At 40.2% G+C, this 14,496-nt stretch overlaps 2 protein-coding genes across 2 annotated transcripts; both read right to left on the bottom strand.

Moving 5' to 3' along the window:
• Positions 1 to 4,330: 4,330 nt before the first annotated feature.
• Positions 4,331 to 8,434, bottom strand: LOC125276083 (uncharacterized protein K02A2.6-like). The gene is made up of 2 exons (XM_048203498.1): positions 6,961 to 8,434; positions 4,331 to 6,877 (listed from the first exon to the last, which is right to left on the bottom strand). The coding sequence occupies exons 1-2, from the start codon at positions 8,432 to 8,434 to the stop codon at positions 5,196 to 5,198; spliced, it is 3,156 nt and encodes a 1,051-aa protein (XP_048059455.1). The 3' UTR covers positions 4,331 to 5,195.
• Positions 8,435 to 11,537: 3,103 nt separating this feature from the next.
• On the bottom strand, positions 11,538 to 12,263 carry LOC125274573. Its single transcript, XM_048200952.1, has one exon. The coding sequence runs from the start codon at positions 12,261 to 12,263 to the stop codon at positions 11,538 to 11,540; it is 726 nt and encodes a 241-aa protein (XP_048056909.1).
• Positions 12,264 to 14,496: the final 2,233 nt, after the last annotated feature.

The following is a 14,496-nucleotide window of genomic DNA, read 5'->3' as shown; positions in this document are numbered from 1 at the left end:
AAATAAAGAAAACTGACATGATGCGTGATCTGTCGTCTCTCTCTGAATGAAGTCCATTCTGATAGTCCTCAGAAAATGAACTGTAACTTAGAGAATACTCATCACACAAACATGAGACATATGTCTAAAGAAATGTTGAAATGTCAGGTTTTAAATCATGTAAGACAAATCGAACAAATATTCTCTGTTTATGTAATCTGTTTGAAAAGAAAGAGATGTCAGTTGTTCGCAAGTCAGCTCATTATCCACTAATGTGGCCATGCCCACAGAGCGCATGCACTATTCAGACGCAAATTCTGAGGCGATACATGCAACAGTGAATGCTCGCATCAGCTCGAAAAATGCATCAAGCTTAGTCAGGTTCATGTACTTTTCATCATTTTGAGATGCGGTGAGGAATAATTTTAAAAGGATTTGTCTCAGAAGAAGAGCGTAACTGGTTTCACTTTCATTTCAAGGATCAACTTGATCAAGCCGAGGATTGTGAATGGTATGTTTTTTTATTCCTAAATTCTTTATTCTAATCATGATATAGACTAGTGTATGTCGATATTAAGCCACAAAAAGACTGTTTAAATATGAATTCTGCATGCTCTGTGTCTCTGTGTAAATGATTCATAAAATGCCATAGCAAAATTAATGTTTAGACAATATTTCTTTGGCCTGTGCAGAAACACCTGTGGCGAGGGGAGCGTGGTTCAGCGAAGTCTGCAACAGCAGAGAGCATCAGGAGACGAGCCGTGGTAAACGAGACGTGGTAAACGAGCGGGTTGAATGCAAATCACGAACACCTATTTCTCATTCCAGTAATTGGCGCAGAGACAGGATAAAACACCAGGAGAAGCAGGAGTGTGTGAGAGAGAGAGGGACTGCTGACTGAGACTGCTGGAGCTGATCAGGAGATCAATGCTGGAGTGAAGCCCGTCTGTAGATGTGGATTGTTTGATTGTGCGTTGCACAGACTTTTGTTTGTTTATTTTTCTTGGTGAAATAAAAACTCAGTCAGCAGTCAAAGCCGACCCTTGTCCTCTTCCTTCCCTGACGAACTTGATCATTACTACAACACCAAATGCCAGGTATGTGATGTTCACTATCTTTGAACAGGATTTATTTCCAGGTATAACTGTGTATTCAAAATGTGTCTTTGACTCTCATGTATTTTAAATAAACTACAAACAAAAAATGATATATTTATTTTGTCATTACATTCTTTCTTAGTTCACTCATTCATATTCCTAACTGAATGGCTCATTATGCAGCTCATTAGGTGCAGGGTCTTAATCTCCTCAGGTGTGGATCATGGCATTATTCATGAAGATTCACGACCCCTTCGCATATGGGCTCCCTAAACAAAAAGCGTCTTAGAAATTTAAAATCAATATGTTGTTTTACGTGTCCGAGTAGGCAGAATGATTTTAACATCACTTTGAAGCAAAAACTCTAGACTAAAATGTACAGTTCCATTAAGTCTTGTGAAAAAAATATTTAGCATGTGTTTTGAGGCCTTATTTCAGTGACTTTTTTTTTTTTTTTCAAAAGCCATGCATATAAGTAATTCTCTCAAAAATACAAACATGTACATACTTGTTGCTCAAATATTATTGCAGCCACGTTTCTGCTGAATACAGTGTAGTGAGACTTTTGTCATTAATATGTTTATAAACAACTGAAAAAAGCACAAATGTCAGGGCATGTCAAAACTATTCCAGGACCCTAAATCTGCCTCAGACCCCAGAGGGTTAATAACGTTAACGGTGCATTTTAAGATACTTAAAATCTATTATAATAGAAGTAATAAAAGTCAGCTGACCCATCCTGGGGTCACTAACATCGCTATTCTGATCTGTGAAAACTTTCACAGTTGAGTTTTGGTCAGCTGACCCTTCCCTGGGTCATGTACATCACTTTTCTGATCTGTGAAAACTTACAGATCAGAATAGTGATGTTACTGACCCAGGGAAGGGTCAGCTGACCCATACTGAACTGTGAAAGTTTTCACAGATCAGAATAGCAAAGTTAGTGACCCAGGGAAGGGTCAGCTGACCAATACTCAAATGTGAAAGTTTTCACAGATCAGAAAAGTGATGTACATGACCCAGGGAAGGGTCAGCTGATGCATACTGAACTGTGAAAGTTTTCACAGATCAAAATAGCGATATTAGTGACCATGGGATGGGTCAGCTGACCCGTACTGAACTCTGAAAGTTTTCACAGATCAGAAAAGTGATATACATGACCCAGGGATGGGTCAGCTGACCAAAACTCAACTGTGAAAGTTTTCACAGATCAGAATAGCGATGTTAGTGACCCAGGGAAGGGTCAGCTGACCCGTACTGAACTGTGAAAGTTTTCACAGATCAAAATAGTGATATTTGTGACCATATATATATATATATATATATATATATATATATATATATATATATATATATATATATATATATAATATATTATACAACAGTTCTGTCTGGTTCTCGAATCTGATTGGCTGATAGCCATGCGATATTTCAGTGATAACAGCACTCCTACTGCCTTTTCACCGTTTGTATCACTCCGCTTGAAGTGACCGTCATGGCGGCCGATCAAATCAACCGTCATTTTTACAAATACTACTTCTTGTACCACGAACTGTAGTTTTAATAGTTTTTAGGCGAGAATGTAGTTGTTTAGACCTGAAATATGTGACTCATATTTAATAACAGCGCCTATTTTACAATTTGTTTTGACGTTTTCGGAGATGCAAGCTCGAGGGCGTCAGCGGCCGTTCAGTGCTTCTGTAACCGCCGAGAACAGCTTCATCTCGGCCAGTGCCTCTGGGATTTGCCGCTGGCTCTTATAGTGGTTAAACATGAGACATAATTCAATTTGAGTACATAGAACGGGCAATCTTTGGTCTTATTAATCTATTATTTGTTCCAGAGCAAGTCGAAATGTGCTATATTAAATTTGATAATAATAAACGTTACGTTACATCCTTATATAGCATATTGGCTACAACTAGACGGGACATATCAGACTCTTCTCCGCTCTTCAAATACGTAAAACATTAAACCTTATAAACATGGTTTTTTGAGTAAAGAAAACGCTTTACAATTTTTTTTCCAAACATCAGATCTTTATTTACCTTGGCATTGCACAGAGATGTCCAAACTGAGTGCGCACTTCATTCAGGAGGTGAGGCATATTAATGAGGCTTGATTGACAGTTTGAGGATCCAATGGAGTTAGAAGGTTTTGTCACAAGCTCTTTAAAATCCTTTTCATTCGTTAAATATTTGTAAAACCCACATACCAGCGTAAATTGTGACCTTTTTTTTTTTTTTTAATAACTAGTGCTTTATGTTTGACTGAACTGTACAATTGTGCATATGTGTTGTTCAATAAATATTATTTTATAATATTTATTTAGGCCTGCGGCCTCGTGCCTACGGACGAATCACAGCGTTCTGATATACAGCCAAATCGCACGGCTACTCGTGTGATATTGTTCATATATATATATATATATATATATATATATATATATATATATATGAGTTATGTGTGTGTGTTATATATATATATGTGTGTGTATATATAAGGTCATTTAAATATATATATATATATATATATATATATATATATATATACCATATTACACAAAAAACGGGGCACAGAACAAAGAGAAACACGGCCACGAGATAAAATGCTACTGTGAAAGTTTTCACAAATCGAGCTCGACCTAGAACAATGTTATTTTATTCCAGCAGTCTGCGTGTTTATTGGTAATAGACGTTAAACATGAAGAACGCCTTTCTTTCACATTCCTTACTGGTGGACTTACCAAGGGGTTTACGGACAAGAGCTTTGCTGTGAAAAAATTCACAGATCAAGCTGGTGAAGATGACAGCGGTTTCATTCCTCTAAATGTCCAACATTTGGAGCTATAGCCATTATAAAATTAAGAGTCGCTACGAAAAATAAAAAAAAAAACATTTCGGCCCAAAGGACAGCGTCACCTTAATTCACAAATCATGGAGAACGATATTCGGTATTATTTGCATGTATATGACAGCGCACTGCGTATTTATAGCCAAAAGAAATCTGAATATCAAACCGCAAACTATCTTTATTGCGGTCATTCACACTTCGTCTCAGTGACAGGCTCAAGTCAAACGAGCGCGGAAAAGGTGCAGGTGACGACGAGGGAGCTTCAGTCGAACAACAGTGAATTGCGGGCAGATGAGATGTTGTCAGGCTATGTCTGTAAAACTCATTAAAAATGAACACGACTGTCCAATCAGCCGTACTGTGCTCGTGGAGCGCACTCAAGAATTGCATGCGCAAATGCGCCGGCGCGCGCTGCATAATGACTTTATTATAGCTTAAATAAAGCGCAAAAGAAACTACGAGCAACGATGGTCGTTGTTCTGTTGTAAGTGAACTCATGAAATTGCCAAACATGCGATTAAAGCTGTCATGTCTTTCCCTTTTTACTTGAGACAGAGGACACTCAAGAATAGTCAGAAATAATAATCCAGGGACAAAAGAACTTGCGTTGCCTCTTTTTAATGCTCACATTGCACTTGTATATCAGAGCAATCACTTCGTCATCGCTACGTTACTCCATCCATTACTTACGTATTAAAGTCACAATTATTATTTTATTCATACATAACACTCCTCCCCCCCAAAACAGAAAGTCCACTTTTCTTTTACTTGTTTTTTTTTTTTTTTTTTTTTTTTTTTTAAAGAACGTATCAACATGAAATAGAACAAAAACATCCTTACATCTGCAGCCAATTATTTAACGAAATTGAAATAAAGAACTTAAACTGTCAAATATTGTAGTTGCACATTTCCTTCTTCTTCTGTTTATCTATCTTTTTTTATTTATTTATTTATTTCTATCACTATAAATCAAGCCTTTTTGGTGGGCGTCTTTCCCTCGTGGGATAGCGGCGTTCTGTGTTTGACACGGGCTCCGAAACAGAAATGTTGGAGCTTGGTGTAGGTTGTTTTTCAGAGTTTTCCATCTGCGGAATGCTTTCAGTCTCTGGTGGTGCAGGTCCTTCCACTGGTGTAAGTGCTGAGTCCACCATCACTTCTGGAAACATTGGAGAGTCTGAACAAACAATGGGTGTGGTAACAGCAGACTCAGCCTCCGGGGCAGATCCCAGCAACAGCTGATCCAAGTGTCTTTTCCAGATAAGCTTGTCAGATGTTAGTACAGTGTATGACACTGGGCCGGTCTGAGCTATCACTGTCGCTGGTACCCACTTTGGTAGGGTAGCCAAAACGGCTAAACATTTCTCCCAGTTTTACTACTGTTTTCTCAGCAGTTGTAGAGTGCATAACAGCAACTTCAGGCCACTTGCTGTGGGCATCCACCACTATTAACAACATCTTTCCCTCAACCGGGCCAGCAAAATCCACATGTACACGCTGCCACGGGGTTTCTGGCCAGTCCCACGGGTGTAATGGGGCCAATTGAGGTTCGTTTCTCACTTGTTGGCAGGATGGACATGACTTTGCTTTACCTTCAATGTCCCCCTCAAGTCCCGGCCACCAAAAATAACTTCGTGCCATTTCCTTCATTCGCACGATACCACAATGGCCCACATGGAGCTGCTGGAGGACTGGTTTCCTCAACGATGGGGGAATGATGACTCTTTGTCCCCAGAGAAGACATCCTGAATGAACCGACAATTCGTTCTTCCTAGACAGGTATGGCTTCATGTTGGTGGTGTCCTTAGGGACATGTCCATCTTTTACCATTTCCAAGACTGCAGACAGAATTGGATCGTTCCGTGTGCATCTTCTCACCTGTGTTGATGTCACTGGAGCCATTGTGACTTGCTCAAAGTAGAAAATGTCTTTCTGCTTGCTCTCAGGACATGTCACGGGTAACGGTAGTCTTGATAGACCATCTGCATTTCCATGCAGCTCTGCCTTCCGATATCTAATTTCATATGTGTGTGCTGACAACAGCAGAGCCCATCTCTGCATTCGGCTCGCTGCTAGAGAGGGGATACCTGTGTGCGGCCCAAGAATGGTGGTTAAAGGCCGGTGATCAGTCAGCAGTATAAACTGCCTGCCATACAGGTACTGGTGAAATTTCCGAATACCAAAAATGATTCCCAAAGCTTCTCGCTCGATTTGCGCATACTTGCTCTCCGCTTTGTTCAAGGTGCGCGAAGGCATGATGTGGGAAATCACGGCTCCCACACCATAGGGTGATGCATCACAAGCTAATTGCAGGGGGAGTTTTGGATTAAAATGGGTCAGCACCCCAGACTTTACCAGAGCTTTCTTGGCTTCTTGAAAAGTGGTCTCACATTGCTGTGTCCATTCCCATGCCTGATTACTACACAGAAGTTGGTGTAGAGGTTTCAGCAGTGTGGCTAAGCCATTGATGAATCGACCATAGTAATTCAGAAGACCTATGAATGAGCGGAGCTGGCTGACGTTCTGTGGTGCTGGAGCCTCTAGAACGGCTCTTACTTTTGAAGGTGCCTTGTGCAGTCCATCAGCATCGATCACATGCCCAAGATATTCAACAGACTGCTTGAAAAACTCACATTTGTCTTTTCTCACTCTTAAGCCATATTCCTTTAGTCGCTGGAGTGTACTATCCAGATTACTCAGATGCTCTGCTTCTGTTCTTCCTGTCACTAATATGTCATCTAAGTAGCACTGCACCCCCGACAGGCCACTTAATACCTGATCCATGGCCCTCTGGAAAAGCGAAGGAGCCGAAGTGATACCAAAAGGAAGACGCTGGTATCTAAAAAGCCCTTTGTGTGTGACAATTGTCAGTAACTCTTTAGAGCTCTCATCAACTTTCATTTGTAGGTAGGCTTGACTCAAATCAAGTTTGCTGAACCGCTTCCCCCTGCCAAGCCAGCAAACAGATCATCAATGAGGGGAAGTGGATACTGGTCGGGAGACAATACAGGGTTTACTGTCACTTTAAAGTCACCGCAAATCCGAATAGACCCATCTTTTTTAAGCACGGGTACAATAGGCGTAGCCCAGTCACTGCTATTCACTGGTACGATGACTCCACTGGTTACCAGCTCTTCCAGAGCTTTCTCAACTTTTGATCTGATAGCATATGGCACAGAACGGGCTTTGCAACACTTGGGCTTACTATCAGGCTTGATGTCGAGTTTAGCAGTAATGTCTTTCATCGTACCAAGTTCATCCCTGAAAACACTAGCATGTTTCCCCAGAACAGTACTGAGCTCAGTGTTTCCCTTTGACACCATCTGCACCATCGGCCAGTCCAGTTTCATTGTTTCCAGCCATCCTCGTCCAAGTAAAGTTGGGTAGTCCCCTTTAACCACATACAGTGGCAATGTTGCTGACTGACCATTTAATTCCACTTCCACATCCATTACACCTCTTATGGCCACAGGCTCCCCCGTATATGTTTTCAACACGATATTGGTGGGCTTTAGACAGACATGTTTGAGTGTTTTGTGGTACACAGCATCTGACACTATAGACACAGCAGCGCCAGTGTCTATCTCCATACGCACCGGTTCTCCTTCAATGATGGGTGTCACCCAATAGCCTTTGGAGTCTCCTTCCATGGCTAGAATTTTTAGAGGAACTTCCTCCAAAGAGGAGTCAGTGTCGTCTGTGTACTCCTTGCAACTTGATTGCACTGTATACACATTTTTCTTTTTCTTTGATGTGCCAGGCATTTTATTGAATTTTTGTTTTGCAGTCTTTTGTTTTCCTCTGCAAACACGTTCTATGTGGCCTTTTTTTCCACAACTACGGCACACCAGTTCTTTACACCAACACTCCGATGCAAGATGTCCGACTTTCCCACACCTATAACATGTTGCATTTTTAGGTGCTTTACCAGGGGAATTCTGGAATGTGTTCATGTCAGCAGACAACTTATGCACTTTATCTGAGTTACTGAATTGCTGGGCTTCTTTAGCCGCAAGTTCCATGCTCACACTTATTTCAGTGGCTTTCTGCAATGTGAGATTACTTTCACTTAACAGTCTTTTTTGAATGGCTTCACTTCGTAATCCACATACGAGCCTGTCCCTGATTGTATCATTCAAAACATCACCGAATTCACAATGTTCAGAAAGTTTCTTCAGAGCAGCCACAAACATAGTTACAGTTTCTCCCTCCTCCTGATTTCTCTTGTGAAATCGAAATCGTTCCGCTATCACCAACGGTTTAGGTGAAAAATGTGCGCTTAGCACAGCCACAATCTCCGCATAAGTTTTCTCACCTGGTTTCGCGGGCTGCACGAGACTGCGTAGCAAAGTGAAGGTCTTTGCACCCATCACACTGAGAAACGTAGGCACAATCTTCTCACCCTCAATGGCGTTTGCCTGCAGGAAATATTCAAATCGCTCCGTATATGAGCTCCATTGTTCAACATTTTCGTCGAAATGTCCGATATTGCCTATGACGCCAGCCATATCGTCTTACAGGCACCGAGTTCACGCTGCGTTCAGCCGTTTCCAGCACTTTACTCTTCCATTCGGCAATTCACACACGCAGAAGTTCTTTCAAACATCCTCGTCGCCACTTTGTCATGTCTTTCCCTTTTTACTTGAGACAGAGGACACTCAAGAATAGTCAGAAATAATAATCCAGGGACAAAAGAACTTGCGTTGCCTCTTTTTAATGCTCACATTGCACTTGTATATCAGAGCAATCACTTCGTCATCGCTACGTTACTCCACCCATTACTTACGTATTAAAGTCACAATTATTATTTTATTCATACATAACAAAAGCTGCCTCAAAACTGTGCATGCATGTATGTTGACATAGTTTTAAAGCTATTGTTATCCAATTTGTTGGCCTTGAAACGTCTTAAAATGCACATATGTACACCAAGGAAATCTACATTTTCTCGGGGGAGCATGCCCCCATACTCCCCTAGCAAACAACATTTTCTGACCTCGGGAATTATGAAACCCTGCGTACGGCCCAGCTTAAATTCTATATAATAAAATCTGAGGTAAACGTGTATGCACTGTGATCAAAAATAAATGGGGCCAAACGCGATTGAATGTAAAGGTTTGTGTCTCGTTATTCTATTAATAACTACCGATTGATTTTGCATTTCTATCAGAAATTAAGAATTATTAATGTCATTGTAGTGGTGCAAATATCTAAGCTATGTAATACTTCAAATCTCAGTGTTAAATCAGAAGATTTAAAAAAAAATATGTTGCTGTAACAGTTGCCTACATTGCCTTTAGTAACATATCATGGTACATATCTTTTTTAATTCTTTAATTAATTCTTTAATTAATTTAACTTAAGAGTTTAAGGGGACTTTCACAATGGGCACGTTTGCTGTGTTTGAGTCCAAGCATGATTGTTCCCATTGACCCCTGTAGCGTTGGCCTGGTTTCACACTCAACTTGATTCTATCGAACCCAGGTGCACTCCCATTCATCTTATATCATCACAAAGTGCACGCATGATAGTAAACAACTGTCAAAAAAAAACAAAAAAAAAAACTTTTTTTTAAATTTTTTTTTATTAATTTGGTGCTATTATGTGCAGCAGAGTAAACAACACAGCTTTCTGCTGCTTGCAAATGGAATCTTTAGAGGAGACAGTGGATTGCCATTCATTTGCTGCTCTGATTGTACTCACTATGTGCAATTACACTGCTTGCTCGCTTGTATCCAAGGTAAATCATCAACACTATCATCCCTTACATCTGTTTTACTGAACTAAATTCATTGGCTAAAAAGCATGGGCAGGTTACTTTTCTTCCTGAACAAGTGCGCACCTGAGTCTGTGTTGCTTTGACATTCACGCGTATTGTTATGATGGGTGAGAAGATAAAAGAAGGCAAATAGATTTCTGTGTCCTTGTTTCATGATTTTTTTCTTTGGAATAGCAAGTTTATTGAGTTTATAGTGTCTGTGTTTTTGTGAAAGCTCTTGTGTTGTGTTATACCTAAGAGAGTCAGTAGGCAGTACGATATATACACACTATAGTCCAATCACAAAGTTCATTGCTGTAGGTCCAGTCCTTAGTCCAGGTCTTGAAGTATGCTGGAAGATCCTGCTTAAAGATGAAGGCAGAGGCAGAACCAACCCCTAAGTAATGAAGGGTAAATTACTTTAACTCCAGTTGAGGCATTATTTAGAATCCTAAAAGTATACAAATAAAAATAGTATTATAGGAAAGAACAGACATCTTAGGCTATAAACAAATAAGATATCTTGATGTAAATAAACAATAGTTAACAGGCATGACAGTAGACAACATTGATTTGATTTGATTTGATTTATTAGACAAAAAAAATGTTGTGAAATACACTAACTTGTCAGGGGTAGCAAAAGTTAAAAACTTTCATTGCGGTCCTTGATGTAAAGCACAAATTCACTCTTAGCAATGGGAACATTTATTGTATTATTATTGTATTGTATTGTATTGTATTGTATTGTATTGAATTGAATTGAATTGTATTGTATTGTATTGTATTGTATTGTATTGTATTGTATTATAAGTACAATAAATTTTCACATATACAAAATTTACAATCACAATTAAACATACACACCAGATACTATTACTACTAATAATAATAATTACCCTTATTGGTAACAATTTACAATAAGGTTGTATTAGTTAACATTAGTTAATGCATTTGTTAACATTACCTAACCATTAACAACACCTCTGTTTCAGAACATTAACTCGATATATATTAATGACAACCGTGTTTAAATGCCGAGTAAATCTGTTAAAATATTTACTAGCTTTAAGCTTACTCACCATCTTATCATAAAGGTACAAATAAATAGCATTATTTAATTACAAGGAATTGATTTGGGCTGTAGGCTATTAAAACATTGAATATGTGTTTTATGTGTTTAATATAGGCTATTCACAATTTGAATAAAAGTTTTAGAATATTTTTTGCGCTGCTACAAAGACGACCAGCGGCCAGATATTTTACTTGTGTTGTTTAATGCAATGCTTAATTAAATGCAGCGACATATAGAACGCCTAATGTTGGTTTTATTGCTTGTGTTAGGCTACATGAGAAAATGATTTTTGTCTACCTCATGTCATGAAGGAGATTTAATGCGGGTGCGGGTCGGGTCACGGTTTTTATGTCAAACGGGTTGGGTCGGGTAGGAAATGCCTCTGATTCCACCTAATTTGAATAGTCTAACAAATCCAAAATCAGTCTAATGTTCCAACTTATGTGTCAGCAAGTCCTAAACCTTTTTGCAAACGAACTGCATAAACATGAGATAACAGTTTATAATCTATGTTTAATAATCTTATAGGACGCCAGTTATCCAAAATAAAATGATCTTTATCTGGTTTAGGCAGTAGGGTTATTAACCCCAGAAGTCGATAATTCATTTGATTCAGTACATTCCTTATACATTTCAAATAAAGGGTTTTTAATAATATCACAAAAGCAGAGATAAAATTCAACTGAAAGACCATCTGTGCTGGCAATTTATTTATTTATTTTTTCCTCCATTGAACAAATAGCTGTAACCATCTCTTGCTTCCTTACCTCCTCTTTGGTCTTCATCTCGACCTCCTGCTTGGCGGCTCTAACCTCAGCATCCTTTTACCGATATATTCACTCTCCCTCCTCTGAACATGTCCAAACCATCTCAACCTGGCCTCTCTGACTTTGTCTCCAAAACATCTGACATGTGCTGTCCCTCTGATGTACTCATTCCTGATCCTATCCATCCTTGTCACTCCCAAAGAGAACCTCAACATCTTCAGCTCTGCTACCTCTATGTCTTCCTCCTGTCTTTTCCTCAATGCAACTGTCTTCAAACCATACAATATCGCTGGTCTCACTGCTGTCCTGTACACCTTTCCTTTAATTCTTGCTGGTACTCTATCACACAACAGACCTGACACTTTTCTCCACCCATTCCAACCTGCCTGCACACGCTTCTTCACCTCTTTTCCACACTCCCCATTGCTCTGGACTGTTGACCCAAAGTACTTAAAATCCTGCACCTTCTTTACCTCTTCTCCCTGTAACCTCACTGTTCCACTTGGTACCCTCTCATTCACACACATGTATTCCGTCTTGCTGCGACTAACCTTCATTCCTCTTCTCTCCAGAGCAAACCTCCACCTCTCTAGACTTTCCTCCATCTGCTCCCTGTTCTTACTACAGATCACAATGTCATCCGCAAACATCATAGTCCATGATGATTCCTGTCTGACCTCATCTGTCAGCCTGTCCATCACCACTGACAACAAAACACTTCTCCTCCATTCCCCAGGCATCCTCTCACTCTCTAAGACCTCGTTGAACAACCTAGTTTAAAACTCTACTGCCATCTCTCCTAGACACTTCCATACCTCCACTGGTATGTCATCAAGACCAACTGCCTTTCCTCTCTTCATCCTCTTCAAAGCTCTCCTAACTTCACCCTTGCTAATCCTTTCTATTTCCTGCTCAACAATATTTGCCTCTACTACTCTTTTCTCCCTGTCATTTTCCTCATTCATCAGTTCCTCAAAGTACTCCTTCCATCTTTCCCTCAACCTCCTGTCACCTGTCAACACATTTCCATTTCTATCTTTAATCACTCTAACCTGCTGCTCCTTTCCATCTCTATCCCTCTGCCTCGCCAACCGATACAAATCCCTCTCACCTTCCTTACTATCTAACCTTCCATACATGTCCCCATAAGCTTTCTGTTTGGCCTTTGCCACCTCTATCTTAACCTCACGCTGCATCACCCTATATTCCTGTTTACTTTCCTCCGTCCTCTCACTGCCCCACTTCTTCCTAGCTTCCTCTGGATACTCTCCTGGACTCCCTCATTTCCTCCTTTCAGATGACACACCTAGCACCTTCCTACCTGTCTCCCTGATCACTTTGGCTGAAGTAGTCCAGTCATCTGGAAGCACCTCCTGACCACCTAAAACTTGTCTCAACTCTTCCATGAAAACCACACAGCACTCTTCCTTTTTCAACTTCCACCACTTTGTCTTCTGCATTGCCTTTGCTCTCTTCATCTTCCTCACCACCAGAGTTATCTTACACACCACCATCCTATGCTGTCTAGCTACACTCTCACCTACCACTACTTTACAATCGCTAATCTCCATCAGATTACAGCGTCTACATAAGATATAGTCCACCTGTGTGCTCCTACCACCACTCTTTGTCACCCTGTGTTCCTGCCTCTTCTGAAAGTATGTGTTCACCACAGCCATCTCCATACTTTTAGCAAAGTCTACCAACCTCTGTCCTTCTGGGTTCCTTTCCTGAAGACCAAACCTGCCCATCACTTCCTCATCCCCACTATTCCCTTCACCAACATGTCCATTAAAGTCTGCCCCATTCACCACTCTCTCACCTCTGGGAACAGTCTGCATCACTTCCTCCAACTCGCTCCAGAAACTTCCAGAGTCTTTCTCCTCTTGCTTACAACTTGTGGAGCATAGGCACTAATAATTCAACATCACACCTTCAATTTCCAACTTCAGACTCATCAACCTATCTGACACTCTCTTTACCTCCAGAACATTCTTCACAAACTCCTCCTTCAGGATCACTCCTACTCCATTTTTCTTCCTGTCCACACCATGATAAAACCCTGCTCCAATGCATCTAGCCTTGCTCCCTTTCCACCTGGTTTCCTGGACACACAGAATGTCGACTTTTCTCCTCTGCATCATATCTACCAGCTCTCTGCCTTTACCTGTCATCATACCAACATTCAAAGTCCCTACTTTCAGTCCTAAACTCCTGCTTTTCCTCCTCTCTCTGCCTACGGACACACCTTCCTCCTCTAACACACCTTCCTCCTCTCCTTCTTCGACCAACAGTAGCACAATTTCCACCAGTGCCCTGTAGGTCAACCGCACCGATTTTGGTCGTTGTTAACCCGGGCCCCGACCGATCCGGTATGGAAGTCATATTCGTGATTCGCATAATGAATTTAGCAAAAGTTTTACGTCGGATGCCCTTCCTGACACAACCCTCTCTATTTATCCGGGCTTGGGACCGGCACAAAAGGTACACTGGCGTGTGACCTCCTGTGGCTAGATTATTTATCCATTTCAAATGCAGATTCATATAACTAAGAGTAAAAAGATTCCACATAATTTGTAATCAATTTTGGATTTAAAGTGCACATCAATTTTAAGAGAGGAGATAATTTGTCTTTTATAATTTAGTTTTTCTAGTGAAAAAATAGCTTGTGTTCTTTTTCCCCTTTTCTAACCACTTAGCTCTTTAATCAAAATCTTTAATCTTTAACCCTAAGGGGTCTGAGGCTGATTTGGGGCCTGGAGAAGTTTTGACATGGCCTGACATTTGTGTTTTTTTCAGTTGTTCATAAAAATATTAATGAAAAAAGTGTCATTACACTGTATTCAGCACAAACTAGGCTACAATAATATGTAAGGAACATGTAGGTACATGTTTGTGTTTTTGAAGGAATAACGTTTATGCGTGGTTATTGAAAAAACAAAAAACTTAAGTCACTGAAATAAAGCCAAAAAA

The sequence above is a fragment of the Megalobrama amblycephala genome, linkage group LG9 (genome assembly GCF_018812025.1).
Source record: "Megalobrama amblycephala isolate DHTTF-2021 linkage group LG9, ASM1881202v1, whole genome shotgun sequence".
In the NCBI taxonomy this organism is placed as follows: Eukaryota; Metazoa; Chordata; class Actinopteri; order Cypriniformes; family Xenocyprididae; genus Megalobrama; species Megalobrama amblycephala.
The sequence above is the reverse complement of the archived record's forward strand: the minus strand, read 5'-3'. Positions and strand labels throughout refer to the sequence as shown.